The sequence below is a fragment of the Propithecus coquereli genome, unplaced genomic scaffold (genome assembly GCF_000956105.1).
Source record: "Propithecus coquereli isolate 6110/MARCELLA unplaced genomic scaffold, Pcoq_1.0 Scaffold5, whole genome shotgun sequence".
Taxonomy (NCBI): domain Eukaryota; kingdom Metazoa; phylum Chordata; class Mammalia; order Primates; family Indriidae; genus Propithecus; species Propithecus coquereli.
The window spans coordinates 15523249-15539154 of record NW_012150840.1 but is presented as its reverse complement, the minus strand read 5'-3'; the positions used below and the strand labels follow the sequence as shown (position 1 = coordinate 15539154).

Genomic DNA, 15906 nt, shown 5'->3' with positions numbered 1-15906 from the left:
CACTTAAAAGTTGTGTGACCTTGGGCTAATTATCTAGTCTCTGAGTTTAGTTTCCTCATCTGCTAAATGGGGATAATTACATTACCTGTGTCACATGGGTATAGTGGGAGTTAAAAAAAATCATATATGAAAAGCACATGGCACATAGTAAATGGTATTGTTACAAAACAATGGGTTTTTGGTTGTTGTTTGTTTTTCCCAAAATAATGGTTTTTGAGCCTATAGAAAAGATGAAATTACAGCCAACCGTGGTTTCACTAAGAAAAAGTTATGTCAAACCAATCTCATTTTTTTTTTTTTTGTTTCGTGCAGCTATTGAGTATATTACATACTTGTTAACTCTTGATTTTAATCAAACTTTAACTGGTGGATTAAATGGTCACATGTAGGCTGAATAGCAGTACGGTTGAGTGGATCTGTAGCAGCTTGAACTAGGAGTACCAAAGTGGCCTGGTACCGGCCTGTGGCCTGTTAGGAACTAGGCTGTGCATCACCACCTGAGCTCCACACCGCAATACCCCCCACCCAGCCCCCATCCATGGAAAATTGTCTTCCATGAAACCGGTCCCTGGTGCCAAAAAGGTGGGGACCACTGAATTAACAGACTGGTATTCATCTGCAGGACACTCTATAATGGAATGCCATGAGGCTCTGTCCTTCCCTTGTCTGATCCAACAATCATATTAAAGGTTAGAAAGAAAATATAAAAAACACCATGCTGGAAAGACAAGCCACTACACTAGAGTAAAGATTCAAATTTATCTTGCTAAAAGCCAAGAAAACGAAATGAAAGGGGGATATTGTGCATTCAGGTAAAAAAGAAATCAATGTCACCAGATGAGAGAGGATTGGTTGTAGAGTGGTTCACGTGGCAAGACTCATCTATGCATTCATTCATTCATTCATTCCATAACTGGTGGAGTAACCACTCCAAGCTGGCCACGCTGAGGAAGTATAAAGATGGAAAACTAAAGCCCCACTCTCACAGAGCTCAGTCTAGTGGGGAGATAGATCTGGAAATGGTTTTTTAAAAAATGATTAAGTGTTAAGATGTATAAGGAATAGTATGATAAGAAAGAGAAAGTCACCTAATACTGCTCTACAGAGGTGATACTGAGATGAGAACTGACGGACCAATAAGCCTTTGTCAGATAACCTGACATGGGAAGAATTATTTTCTAGCTGGGCTTTAAAGCACATGCAAAGGCCCTTTTTGACCCTAAACAACAATGTTATGTGCACATTTGGGATTTGGAAAGAGTGAGACACAGAGACACATCAGGCCTGGCATCTCACGTTCCAGGCTGAGTGCACTCCTGGACACGCCTGTACCTTACCATAGGTGATGACAAGCAGCACAAAGTTGAGGTTTTTGAAGAGCCGGACGATGGAACTTAAGTACGAAGCATCAGGGGATGCCAAGGAATAGCTCAGGGATTGGGCTCTGCTGGGGGCATGTTTAGGCTTCTCCTTGAATACTGAAAGGAAAGAAACAGAGATGACTAAAACTTCCCATGGTCCCACCCCAGCAGAGCTCGCTCCACAGGGACAAGAGCTGGCTGCATCATCTGATAAGGAGCTCAGAGTGCCAAAGGAAATATTCATTCTTGATTATATCCTTTACAGCCTCCCCTTTTGAACTGCTTCTCATTATCTGAAGCTGAGCAGATGGTCTTTTTTTTTTTTTTAAGACACAGTCTTGCTCTGTCACCCTGGGTAGAGTACAGTGGCGTCATCTTAGCTCACAGCAGCCTCAAACTCCTGGGCTCAAGTGATCCTCTTGCCTAAGCCTCCCAAGTAGCTGGGACTACAGGCATACATTACCACACCCAGCTAATTTTTCTATTTTTAGTAGAGACTAATATTTCTATTTTTAGTAGACACAGGGTCTCACTCTTTCTCAGGCTGGTCTCTAACTCCTGAGTGCAAGCGATCCTCCCCCCTCAGCTTCCCCAGAGTGGCAAATGGTCCTTTGATTACTCTTTTCTTAATGGCCTCTGGAAGGCCGAAACCACTGGGCCTCCCAGGCAACGTTCAAAGACCAAGGAGTTCTGTAATAACCAGCAAATAACATACCACAGAGCAATGAAAACACACACTAGCAACGCACGGATGGAAAAGAAGCAAAAGCTGAAGCTCTGAGATTCGTGGCCGTGTTAGGAGCTCAGCGCCAGAGCTCCTCCCAAGGGCACGAGGACTGTGCTGCCCACGCTTAGCACAGAGCCTGGCACACGGCGGCCAGTAAGTACCCCCCGAATAGGTGAAAGGGATTTTCTTCTGTAGGAAAATCCTGGAGGCTACTTCGAGTTTCTCAATGGCAGAATCAGCCGTCTGCCTCATGAAGGAGACAAGATTAACATATGCTCCTCCTGAGGGGGACACTCTGATTTGAAGGCCGGAGAGGGACAGTGGAAAAACCACTCCATTTATATTCTGTTTTCAGTACCACTGCTGTGACCATTTTGACTGCACTCACTGCCATCCGCTCTCTGGGGGGCAGATCAGTTTAGCCAGCTGTTTGACTAAGTTGATCTCCTCCCCACATGCCCTGAGAAGCTCCCGAAAGGTCAAGAGACTGTCTCCAGTTAGAGGAAGCTCCGGAAGTGAGCTTTACTCTCTCAGCAGATCAAAGGGGCCCCCACCCAGAAAACACCCCAGCGCAGACTTCAGAGCCCCTGCTTCCTCCTCCTCCGGAAATAGTCCTGGATATTTTCCACCCATAGGGGCCTCTCAGCCATTGTCTTGCAGGGCCACCTCCCCTTCCATCAGTGCAAAGAATGCAAGGAAGAAGCTTACTTATCTCTGCATCAGCAGGTGTTGGCTTAAGGATTTGGTAGCCACAACCAGAATTCCGATAAGATTTTTCAGTTCTTTACTCAGTTAGCTATTATCTGTGCTTGAAAATCAAATGCCAAACATAGAGAAGTTCTACCTCCAGGTTTTCAACTGCAAAGGACCTGGCCCTCATCTGCTATGAACACAAAACTTTGGAGCTGGATGTTCAAAGTCTGGCGGCCAGGCCCTGCTGTGTGGTTCTTCCTTGCTGTCTTCCTCAGTTCCCTGGCTTCCTACCTTCCCAGGAGCACCAAGGTCTCTGTCTAAGACATTCTGCCAGCTTTTAAAAGCCAGCAGGCAGCCTTTGTTCATCCCGGACTCCAGGGAGGAAATGACACAGTGAGAACAGGTAAATGAGGGACACAACGACAGAACTGTTGGACTCTGGAGGCGGGGCCAGCAGACAGGAATGAAACCTTTAATACTTCGGGTGGAACTTTCAGGTATTAGGAAGAAAGCTGGTTCACCTTTAGACAGGCGACTAACTGAAAACATAAATCTCTACCATGCTGTTTCTGAATTTACCACAGCCCTTATAACATCATTCAGCTGAAAAAAGAGGATATAAAGTTCTATTACCAAACACTTCAATGATTAAATGTACATCACATAAAATATTGATAGTAAGGCTGGAAGCAGTGGCTCACGCCTGTAATCCTAGCACTCTGGGAGGCCGAGGAGGGAGGATTGCTTGAATCAGGAGTTCCAGACCAGCCTGAGAAAGAGCGAGACCCCATGTCTACCAAAAATAAAAAAAATTGGGGCAGAAAAAAGTGGGGCATAATGGCATGTACCTGTAGTCCCAGCTACTCGGGAGGCTGGGGCAGGAAGATCACTTGAGCCCAGGAGTTTGAGGTTGCTGTGAGCTAGGCTGACGCCATGGCACTCTAGCCTGGGCAACAGAGTGAGACTCTGTCTCAAAAAAATAAATAAATAAAATATTGATAGCAGTTATCTGAGGTTGGTGGTTGGGATTGACTCATATAAAGATAATGGTCATTCCTTTCTTTAAGTTTTTTTGTATAGATTTTTCCATAATGAGCATATATTATTCTTATAATTTTTTAAAAAATCATTAAAGAAATATGGTCCCCAAGTATTGTCAGGTTAATTTATGAGATTATTAGTGTTTTGTGGGTCAATTTGTTTTGTTTTTCAGAAAGTTAGAGTAGGAAGTTAGACACGCTTAGACTTGAATCCAATCTCTGCCACTTACTAGCTATCTAATCTTGAGTAGGTTAGTCGACCTCCCTTAGGTCTCATTTTTTTCTCTTTGTTAAACAGGACTGATAATGGTACCCCACCCACAGGGGTGTTGAGGACTAAATGAAATGAGGCATGCTTAGCAAATGCCTGTAATATTGTAGGTGCTCACCGGAAATTCATCCAGAGGACCAGCAGTCTTCCCATTACTTCTGGTGAGGTAGGATTGGGGAACCGTTAATTACAATTTAACCTTTCCTAAGCCGCTAGCAAAGTGCACAGGACCAGCTAGCAGTGTACCAGGGGCAACTGCTCAGGCTATGATATTTGAAGGCCATAAGAAGACCAGCCTCCAGTTTCTGTGAATGTCCATGGTATTTTGGAGCACATTCACAAGGGCCCACCGAGGTCAGCAGAACCCCCTGCCCCCCTCCCCCACCCATCAGTCTACTAATGTCCTTACCAATGATGACAAGGATGAAGAGGAGAGTGGCCACACCACCTATTATGTAGAACATGATGCTGATGTGGTAGGCAAGCTTGTCCCGGTCTTTGATGTTCGGTACCAAAACAGGAGGGACCAAGAACCCAATCGCAATTCCAAGCTGTAGAAGACAGGACAGAGATGCTTAATCACAGTTACCAGCGGCCAAGGGGTGACAGCACAAATCTAAAGAGACTGCTCATGAGAAACATAATTCCCAACTTGCATTCCTTCCTTAAACCCAAACACGGATTATTTCCCTACTTCAAGATACTAGAGAAATTTTTCTTTTGACTGACTATTGGACTCATACATACCTCTGAGCATCCTCACTATCGATGCCTATTGGAAACATTATAGCTGATGGTCTCAATGCAGGCTGGCTCTTCTCTAGTTGCAAACTAATGAACAATCTATATGCCCATCTCTGGGGTAGAGTAAAACAATGTTGATTTTTTTTCTTGTGCTATTAATATTTAAATTTTTAGTTTCATTGAATCTGTTAACCCCAGAGCAGAGAGACCAGCTGGAGAAAAGTTCTATGCCCTACAACCCCAAGAACTTGCATTCAGTAAGAGTAGGAAGCCTAAAGTTGTTAGCATTTACAAACATGAAAGTTTCAGTTAATCGTGTGAATAACTTAGCAACTTCCAAAGCATGTGCAGTGTGAGGTCATGCATAACTGCATAAATTTATACACACGAGACATGGGCACCTGCAAAATGTCTATAAACAGCGCCCCCCCCAACAAATGAAAACATCTCATATCTGGGCTGGAGTCCAGACTCCAGTGACCCGACAGATAATGTGACTTGGGTGTTTCTGAGGTCAGAAATGCTTCTGAAAAGCCCTCCTGCCATACATAAATCAAGGCAGAAACTGGGAAGATAGCTTGTGAACTCAGGCAAGTGCCGAATTCCAAGAGTGAAGGATGATGAGTAAATCCTTTGTCTTAAGGTCCCACTTTTCCTTTATTGCCCTTGAGAGGAACTGCGGGCAGAGGAGCAATTTGCTTTCCCTCCACACCATCACACCATTCATCAGCGGCCAGTTTGCAACCGCCTTGACTGGTCAATTACACTCAGCTGGTTACTAGTGGTTCTCAGTTCTGGAATATTCATAAAAGTCATCATCAATAGGCCCCGTGTAGGCTCTTTATGCCAATACATAATCAATAAACCAAACACACCTTTAAAGCACCTACTATGTGCAAAGCACTCTGCTAGATATTTTAGGAGGTACCAAGATGTATAAGGCAGGGTTCCAGCCTTCAAGGAGCTTTATAATCTATCGGCAAGAAAAATTGTAAAACAAACATACAAAAGATAACACAAATGGCTATATTTGCGTGTTGCAATGATAGAATGCTATAGTTTGAAAGGACTTTTGTAAGCCTCTAGCATAACTCAATAATTATAGGGCCAAACGGAGGCTGAGTGAGGTTAATTAAGCTCGATAAGAGACTTGTCCAGGGTCGCCCAGAGTTCTAGCAGAGTTGAGGTGAGAAAACAGATCTCCTGGCCTCTTAGGCCAGTGCCTCTTCCGCTCTGCCTGGCAGGAAGGGCCTCCGGGGGTAAAGCCATGAAAAAGACCAGGAAAGCAGGTTTCTCTAGAAGAGAAACTTATGCCATGTTCTTGGAGCTTTACCTGATCCTTGGTCACGCTGGTTTGTCAGAGTCAGGCTTCTTAACTGCTGCTCGCCAAGACTTTGATTCAGGGTAAAAACCAGCCGTAGATAGGGGGGCAAATATGACCTTCTTCATAGCTGGGAACATGGGCCCATTCCAGGTCTACCTGGCGTCCTAACCGCTTTGGAGTTGGAAGCCTAGAAAGTAAGTAGAGTCTCGGAGGGTTCTGTTTGCAAGACTGAGGGATGATACCAACATCATCCAAGGCTCTGTGACTTTTATTTCTGTTTGGAAAATAAAAACCCTGAGACCCTGATACAGGATAAACTAATGCCCAGTAATCCTTTGCCTGGATCAATAAATCCTCCCAGCTCGTGCTACACTGCATGCCTTGGCCTCAGGGGCTGGACTCCGGTCACCCCATCCACACACTAAGCCTGAGTGAGTGCTATTCCACTCCAGCTCCAGCTTCGAAGCCCTCTGCAGCCGTCAGGATGAAGTAGCAGGGCTTAGAGGCCCGCAGTAACCCCTGGCCAGATGGCAACGCTTGTCCCAGTAACCTTTCTCAAGGAGGAAGTTGGCTTGGTAAGTACTTGCATGCCCGGTGTGGGAAACCAATACATAGGGAGTGGATTGTAAGCTTCTGTCTCTTTTGTTTTTTCAAGATATGTTTTTTCCTGCTTTTTGACAGCAGTGTTCTAGAAACAGAATAGTCAACTAGTCTATTTCTAGTTCCTAGTTCTTATATCTGTCCTGTAGAAGGTACTCATTCATGTGAAATGGATGGATGGATGGATGGATGGATGGACAGACAGACATTGGTGGAATATCTTATCTACACAAGGCTGGGAATATCACACAAGTCTGCCCTTTAGGGTCCAGTTTCTTTCTACACTGTATCCACAGTGGCAAGAAAAAAAATGTGTGTATGTGAAAGTAGGGAGGAGATAGGATAATCTACCATTTTCTTGAGCATCTACGATGTACTGAATATGTAATATACTTTCTCTTTTAATGTAACCCCAATAACTTTACAACAATAAAAAAGAGAGGAAAACTGATGTTCAGCACTCTGCCCAAGGTCATACAGGCAGGTAGCCGAAGAACTAGGACCCTAAGCCAGTTCAGTCTGACCCCAGAACCCAGGCTCACCTTGCCACCTTCCATGAAATGTCTGCATGATGCTAGTCAACACAGAAGTCTACATTTTCACCCATTTGAGTGCTGTCACCATTTGATAAGATATCTCTAGGGTAAAAATCAGAGACCTGGAGCCCAAGTCAGTACAACATTAATTCAAAGAGGTGGGAGAACACCACTTCTGGAGGGTGGTGCTGGCAGCTTTCCCGTGTTCACAGAAGACCCAGAGACCTGGGTTGGGAACATAAATGACTGAAAATCACCGCTAGCTGGTTTTGAGTTGACTTAGGTCCCTGCACTTGTTCTAGTTGTATCATTATCAACCACACATAAAGTCATGAGCAAAATACAAAATTCACAATCAAACCAAGTCACAGTCTCAGCTCTTTGGAAATTACTTTTTAAAAATTGCTTTTAAAGTGGAGTTAGGCTCTTTTCATTTTTACCTATCCCACAGAGCATTTCCCAAGCTTGCCTGATGACAAAGGTCATCAGCCCCAATCCTACTGTCATTCTGCAGGTCTGTGTGGGTCCTGAGTACCAGTATTTTCACATGTAGGCAATCCTTATCGCCATGAAGGGACTGGGGGAGACACTGGCCTCTGGTTCAGGCCTCTGGATGGCTTCCATATGGCTCTGCTCCTCACATTCTCCCCTGTAGCCAGCAGTCCTTGGGAAATGTGATCAGACCACGTACCTCTTGTGCTTAAAACCCTGCAGTGACTTCCCCTTGCTTTTAAACTAGGGGTAAAAATCCCAGCACAGCCTACAAAGCTTTGCACATGAGCTCTGCCTACTGGTCTGCCCCTGGTCATCTACGTGCTCCTTGGGATGCTGCCACACTGGCCTCCTTTCTTTCAAAGCCCCTTCATACCTGAGGACCACGGGGACTTTGCACCCACTCCTCTACCCAGACTAGAATGCCCTTCCTGCCATCCTTCAGGTCAGAGTTCGAGTCGTACTTCCTCGGGGAAGATGTCTCTGATCCCTCACATGAGGTTAGGCCACTGCATAGCTAATTTTATATTTGTATGATTATTTAACTTATATGTCTCCCCAGCCAGACTACAAGCTCCACGAGGGCGGGGCTCCCATTTATCTCTGGAGTCTGGCACATAATACTACTAATCATAGTAAAATGTATGGAGCTTGACATGGAATATTTCGATCCTCACAACCACCCCTGAAAGAGGGGTCTAACATTGTGCCCATTTTATAGATGATGAAACCAAGATGCAGGAAAGTTAAGTAACTTGTCCAAGGTCACACAGCTATAGGTATCAGAGCTGGAGTTTCAACACACAGCAGTTCTGAAGTTACATAAGCTTAATAACTATAGTTTACTTCACCTCCAAAAAAAGGTTTTTGGCAAAAACGTGATGAATGAAGGAACGGAGGTACCCCGTGATACTCAATGTACATTTTCTATTTTATTTTTGTCCTTTCTGCAAACTCAAGGGTGATCACTAAATGCTGCTGCAATGTCAGTAGTCAGGAGCATGTCACAGTTCAAAACGTGTCTGTGCTGCCTGAGGGCTTTGCAGGGGCGGGCGGGGGTGGGGGGGCGACAAGAAGAAGCCATACTTTGTGTGATGTATCACCTGTCACTCCGGCTCATGCATTTGGTAGAGCAAGAATAAAAACAGAGACCATCAGGTTACATCTGGGGTAAGTTTCCCGCACCCAACACATTACAAAACACAACACACCTGTAATACTGGCTCTTCGGTCCACAGAATCCCTGTCCCCACCCACCATCGATAAAGCCCTAAGTCAAAACTGATTCGGAACCCTTGCGCAAAGCTGCCCTCCTAAATCCTGGCTGGTCACGGGGTCAGAATATGGCCAGGCCATCAAGGGAGGACCCCAGGGCTTCCACGAAAGCTCTGTGCTTTAGGATTGATCATCTGAGGCTGGGCGCAGTGGCTCACACCTGTAATCCCGGCACTTTGGGAGGCTTCAGCAGGAGGATTGCTTGAGGCTAGGAGTTTGAGACTAGCCTGGGCTGCTGTGAGAGCCCATCTCTATAAAAAAAGTAAGAAAAATTAGCTGAGTGTCGTGGTGTGCACCTGTAGTCCCAGCGACTCAGGAGGTTGAGGCAGGATGATCACCTGAGCCCAGGAGTTCAATGCTGCAGTGAGTGAGCTATGATCAGGCCAGCACTCCAGCCCGCAGTCAATTCAACTAGACTGAATTGAAGCAGCAGTTCAATTAGATTGAACCCTAATTTATCTTTTATGTGGCTCTGATTTTAAAAGGACCCTCCACCAGAGGATCTGGGATGGAGTCGGTGTGAGAGGACGGTGTCAAATATGACTAAGAGAATTGAGAAAGTGCATGTAGAAGGAGCCAGAGAAGGAAGAGAGCAGAACGAGGGTGGGATGGTTTGCACAACTGCTTTAAATAAACCAGGTGCATCTTGAGAGTCCCAGTAGCCTCTGCTGCCTGTCACTGTTGCTGTGTGAGCGTGTGCAGGGAGGAAGTGAAACCCAACCAGATGAGCCAGATGATGCTGTCTTTCTCTTGTGGATTAGGAAACAAGCACAAAGAGGTGAATTAATTTGTCAAGGCAGTTCATCTAGTAACTGGTAGGGCTAGGATTTGAACTCAGATCTTTCTGATCCCAGAGCCTGAGCCCTTAACCACTATACTCGTATGATAATGTCTCTGAGGAACGTTGAGGTAGAAAGGAGGAGAAGTGAGGGTTTTATTTAAAAATAACATAGAATGGGTGCGAGGCGAGCCCCAGGTTAGGTCATCAGGAGACGAAATTGGATGGAAACCTTCAACCTCAGGGCCCTGTTGTAGGGAAAGCTGCTGACCCAATTAGGGGATTTTAAAAAAATTGATACATATTTTACATATTTATGGGACATGGGACATTTCTGACTCAGCACTGGGGCACTAGCTCCTGGGAGCCTGAGTCCAAGAAAGTATGTCCAGCCCTACCCAGTGTCTGTGTCCCGGGGAGAGGAGTGAGCTGATTGACTCAGCCAATCGGGGCCCAGCCCTGGGGCTGAGGGTGGGCTTACCTTCCTCTGATTAGCACGGCATGCCTGGGAGAGGAATGAGTGCTGTGGGTGAGAGCCTGTTTGTTGAGGTGCCATCCTCCCCAAAGGACATTGACCTGATGCGATGACTAGGTAAATGTGCATATCTACATATCTCATGTACGCTAACAATGCTCTTGGGACCTATAGATTAATCTGAAGCTAAGTTCACAGGGTGGTGCAGTTGAGGAAAACTTCAGCTGCATGGACCAATGTAAAGAAATGCTGCTATGTAAAGGGTCATTTAAGTGCATACAGAATTTACGGGCACTAACACGTACTAAAATACAGTATGCCCAATTTGTATTCCACACAAAATATGCCTGAATACTCCTGGGGCCACGTGCTTGGCACTAGTGTCTCATGCATGGAGGGCACTGCCACCAGCGGGAAGGCTACCACGAAAGCTCCGTTTTCCAGGACCACATCCACATTGGGAATTCCACGGAAGTGACTTCCACACTCATTGCCCATCCCTACATGCTGGTGTGTGCATGGAAACATCACAAAGATGGTGCTACTGAGGCCAGCCTGCACATTCCAATGCATACTTCTAGTGCTGTAAATACCTCACTCTACCCTTTGGCCAGTGTCACTTAGATGTTTGTTGACGCCTGCTAATGAATAACTGATCTGGGCAAAACAGAGCACGAATGAGGGCTCCAGGGTCCTGAATATAAGGGACCATGTTAGAGTGAAGACACTACAAGGCAAGCTGCCTTTGGGCCTGTGGACGAGGCTCAACTGGGTTGGGGGCGGTCCTGGGGCTGAGTCTGTGGATGTCCCAGACAGAAGCAAGGAGAGACCAAGGTGGCTGCTGGGTCCCGAAGATACTGAAGAACTGAGAACCCAGGGCTTGAGTTTAATCATGACAACAAGCCCCCAGCCACCCAGGAAAAGGCCATGGTGAGCAATAACATGTGTGCAAAGACTGCTCGTATGACTATTTCTGAAATCCCCAAATCCAAGCCCTTGGCTTCTTTTGAAAAGGCAAACTTAGGAGTAAGGAGGTGGCAGGCCTTCAAGGACAAGAACAATCCATTGATTTGGGGGAAAATCACTCCTGAAAGGGGTTTATGGATTTAAAGCCTAAGCTTAGGTCTCTAAGAACTTAGGAAGCAGGTCGCAGCCAGTCAACTCCAGATTTCCTGAGAGCCCCTCCCCAGTCACAGGGTTTGCCCTCAAAGCTGCGATTATGCTGGTGAAGCCCGACCTCCACTCTTTAGTTTCCTCTGTCCTTTGGGGGAAAAGAGGTTAGGAAAATGCAGGAAGTCTCACTATTGAAATGAGGACAGCCTACAATCATTGATTCCTAGGGAAGATATTAATGGTAATGACAAAAAGTCATTTTATCAAAAAGACACCTGAACACGAATGTTTCTTGCAGCACAATTCACAAACGCAAAGATGTGGAATCAACCTAAGTGCCCATCGATTCATGAGTGGTTAACAAAATGCGATATGTATACACCATGGTGTACTACTCAGCCATAAAAAGAAATGAATTAATGTCTTTTGCAGCTATGGAACTGAAGACCATTATCCTAAGTGAAGTATCTCAGAAATGGAAAAACAAATACCGCATGTACTCTCTAATAAGGTGGCACTAACCGATAGGCGCACATGGGCACAGAGGGAAGTAAAAGTCACTGGAAATCAAGAAGGGGGGAGGGGCAGTGGGAGAGGGGTAAAACCTACCTATTGAGTATGATGAACATTATTTGGGTGATGGGCACACTAACTGCCCTGACTTAAGCATTATAAAAGCTATCCATGTAACTAAAACATTTGTACCCTCTTAATATTTTGAAATTTTAAAAAATGGTAATGATAACCAATACGTTGTGCACACCATGCAACAACAGTCTGTGTCCTAAGCACTGTAGAAATATATATATTCTTTTAATCCTCATCTTAAAGTTGAGGAAACTGGAATTTAAGTAGCTCGCTCAAGGTCACATAACAGTAAGTGATGAGGCTGGACTTCAAGCCCACGCTACTATACTAGAGTCATTGCTCTTATCCATTAGACCAGGGGCTCTGGTCTTAAGTGCTATGCAAATTAGAAGGAAGGAAACTAACACGTACTAAGTACCTACTATGTGCTAAGCAGTATGCTAAAGGATTTTTCACACGGTATTTCATTTAAGCCCTCACAACAACCCCTTGAAGTTGGTATCATCATCTCTGGTTTGGTTTTTACAGATGAGAAAACCACCGTAATTTGCCCAAAGTAACCCAGCTTCTAATGACAGAAAGGAGATTTGAACCCATGGCCACCTGACTCCAAAGCCCCTGATGGACAAGGTGAATGTCACAGAAGAGCAATTGCCCTCAAAGACCTGACAATTCCTCCAGTCTTATATGCTCAGTTCTGTTGTCAAGATGCCCCCAAACATCTGGCTGTTGGAGGAAGAAATTGGGGACAGGTGTCTCCAGCTATCACCTGGTTTGTTACAAAACATAGTTACACCCTATGAGTTTCTTGTTCTTATGTAACACTTAGCTTTATTTCTTTACATTTAGTGTGTTATCTCCACAACCAGACTGTGAGCACCTTGAGGACAGGGACCTTGACTAACATTTCCTTGTGTGACCCTTCCCCATTCTGCACCTGGCACAATGCCAAGAACAGAGATGGCATGCGGGAAACATTTTCTGAATGAAGAAATGACTCTTACAACTGTGTAGCTCAAACCTAACTCGAGCAGTTCCGGTCTCCTCTAGTACACGGTACACATGTTGGGCATGGCAGCAGTTTGCTGTACTGCAAGAGTTTACCACCTAAAGGAAGCAGATGCAAGGTGGAATGACATAGGGAAGCCCCGACATCGGGAAGACCTCCCATGTGAGGCTCCCCACCCCAGAGCCTACACTCACTATTGAACATCCCCGCATACTAAGTGCCCTGCTAAAAAGTAAGGGAGGAGACAGATGCAAGGCAAGGAGCGCACTCTCACCCAGCTTATGATCTATATGGTAGACCTTTGGATCTTGACCTACAGCCTTGGTGTTGGGTTTCCTCCTCATCTTTGCAGGGTGCTAGGTAGCTGAAGAGCAGAGATACCCTACGCTGTAAACAGACAAGTTGCTAAGTTTAGGGGAGGGGAATGAGTTCTATAGGGAAACTTTTCTGATTGAAAAAAAAAGGAATGCTGACAAAGGGTTTTATTTTATTTTTCAGCCGAGCCTAGTATTTATGCTTGCTTTTAGTCACTGTCAACTCGGGAGCCTCTGTGCTGCCCCCACTCCTCCTTTTAAGGGTTGTGCATTTCCCTTGACCCTGTCTTCATGGTGAACTCCATGAAGGGTCAGTCTAGCTCTACTTTGAGAGCAGCAATGAAGCCTCCTCTGCCTCCCCTTTCAGTGAGAGCGCAAATCACTGTTGCCTTCAACACCCAAAGGTCCCTCTGGCTGGCTGTGCTGACAGTCCCTGGCCACAAGCTCCCAGAATTCCCCCATGACTTAGCTGGGAAGGATGGAAAATGAGTGGGTGTCTTTTGAACCACTCGGCCAGCCAAGGTCACATGATGCAAACCTCACTTACTCCAAATTTTTCACATTTGAAGTAGGCAACGTGTAAAGCTCCATTCAAATGCTTTGGCATTTCCCACCAACTGTGTCCCAGACACCAGCACTCAACAGCCAACAGATGGATTCTATGGTCCTGTGTGTTATTCCCCTGGCTTGAGTTTACCACTCCCTGCCCTTTGACAGATAAAACAGCCCAAAGGAGAAGAACTGTCTCCTTAGTCTGCAAGGCAACATGATGCCATTCCTAAAAGGGGTGTTCATGTGACAACCCATGTTCCTAAGCCTCCCACGCTTTCTTTTAAGCCTAAATGGACTTTCTTGGTGACAGCCCTCCCAGGCCAATTTTCAGGGGTGAAACTCAGACCTGGCCAATTACTTACTGGCTGGAGAAGTTGTTGCTTCAAAGATGGGCAAGACCCAGTTCCTCTCACTTAAGTGTGCACTTCCAGAAAGCGATAGGGCAGGCCCCATGTAGCTTTTTCCTAAGAAGCCAAGTTCATAAGTTAAGTAATCCTGTCTCATGATCCCAGAGAGAAGTCTGGAAAGAAACAGAAAACTATTATACCCAGAAAACGATTAGTCACCCTATCTAACACCACTGAAAGAGAGATCATTAGATCTAGCCCTGTTATTTAGGGAATTACACAGGGACCTACTTACACAAAAACAGCTCCCAACATCCTGCTCTGAAGTCACCTCCTCTCCTCCTTGGTCTGACATTTCCACCATTAGTCACTCCTGGAATGACTGGCTTACAGTTTAACCTCTCTTCCCTCCAATGTGAACTCTACCAGAACAGGGACCTTTTCTTTCCCAATCACTGCTACCTCCCCAGTGCTCAGAATGTTGCTTGGCACAGAGTAGATGCTCAATAAATATTTGTTCAATAAATAAAATAAAGGCTGTGGTGCGTTGTCTCAAAAAAACCATCTGACAGGCCAGGGGGATGAGAGCCTTCATGCACTGGATCTCATTTGTCACACTGCCTGCTGTCAACTGGGGAGACACAGGGAGGTTGGCTGGAGGGGTGTAATCCAGGACAAGAAGGATTCATGGAAAGAATACAGCAGAGGCAGAGACTGGATGGCCAGGGGCCTGTGTGGGTTATTTGCAAGGGACAGAGATCTGGCCCAAGATGGGGCTCCCTGATAAAGGCCATGGATTTTTGTGAGGTAGCATGAGAATACAGAGCAAGTCATACCTAGGACAGATAATGAGGTTCCCTCCTCCCGGAGAGACAGAGGAACTGCAGCATCTTCCTAAGGGCTCTAACGTCTTCACAAGGGCTGTCCAAGCCCCACCAATCCCCACTCGTTACTGTTGATCACTGCACTTGCTAACTGTGAGGGCCTGGGAGAGAACTTGGTAAGGCCAGGACCACCAGGCCCTTAGGAGAAAACTTCTCACTCCCAGGCCCTGTTTCTCCTGAGGGTGGGGACTAAATCAGTTCTGTGCTGTGCTACCACCACTTTCCTACACTGAAGAGAGGAGCCATCCGAGGCACATATTGACTTAAAAGCTGCCTCTTGCCGCTCCTTGGCTAAAGGCCCTTCTGCAGCAAGCTGTGAGCCTCTCGAAAGCAAAGGGAACGAGGATGCTCCACAGGAGTCCCGGAGCTGCAGCAGGGCCCAGCTCAAAGGGACCAAATCCGCAGGTGGCTGCCTCCCCTCTTTACTGATGAGACCGATGCTCTGGAACCCAGAGCTCTGCGAGAAGCTCATACAGCTGGAATGACAGAGCTTATCCTGAACGACAAGCTGACTACAAAGGCAAGAATGCTGGGCCCTCTACCTGGAGGGCGTGGCCCCTAAGCCCAGGCTGCACGTCACAGAGACATAGGATGTGACGCATGTACAGGAAAGCCCTTTCTATTCTCCTCTCAAAGGGCAAGTCCAGAGTCATTTTTTTTTTTAAGTTCAAGAAAGCGCACTGAAGGCCAGGTGTGGTAGCTCATGCCTGTAATCCCAGTAATTTGGAAGGCTAAGGCAGGAGGATATCTTGAGGCCTGGAGTTTGAGACCAGCCTGGGCAGC

The 15906-nt window shown here is 46.0% G+C and overlaps 1 protein-coding gene across 3 annotated transcripts in view; it reads right to left on the bottom strand.

Annotated features, from left to right (window-relative positions):
• Nucleotides 1-15906, bottom strand: part of FLVCR2 (feline leukemia virus subgroup C cellular receptor family, member 2) — a 63372-nt gene that overhangs the window by 27790 nt on the left and 19676 nt on the right. Inside the window, exons 1-3 of one of the 3 annotated variants that reach the window (XM_012656207.1) lie at nucleotides 14535-14559; nucleotides 4502-4643; nucleotides 1338-1478 (exon numbers count right to left, since the gene is read on the bottom strand). In XM_012656207.1, coding sequence (XP_012511661.1) covers nucleotides 1338-1478; nucleotides 4502-4556 — 196 coding nt within the window. In that variant the 5' untranslated portion in view covers nucleotides 4557-4643; nucleotides 14535-14559. Of the gene's footprint in view, nucleotides 1-1337; nucleotides 1479-4501; nucleotides 4644-14534; nucleotides 14560-15906 lie in introns of those variants that run through there. The other 2 variants (XM_012656205.1, XM_012656206.1) reach the window with 2 other exon arrangements.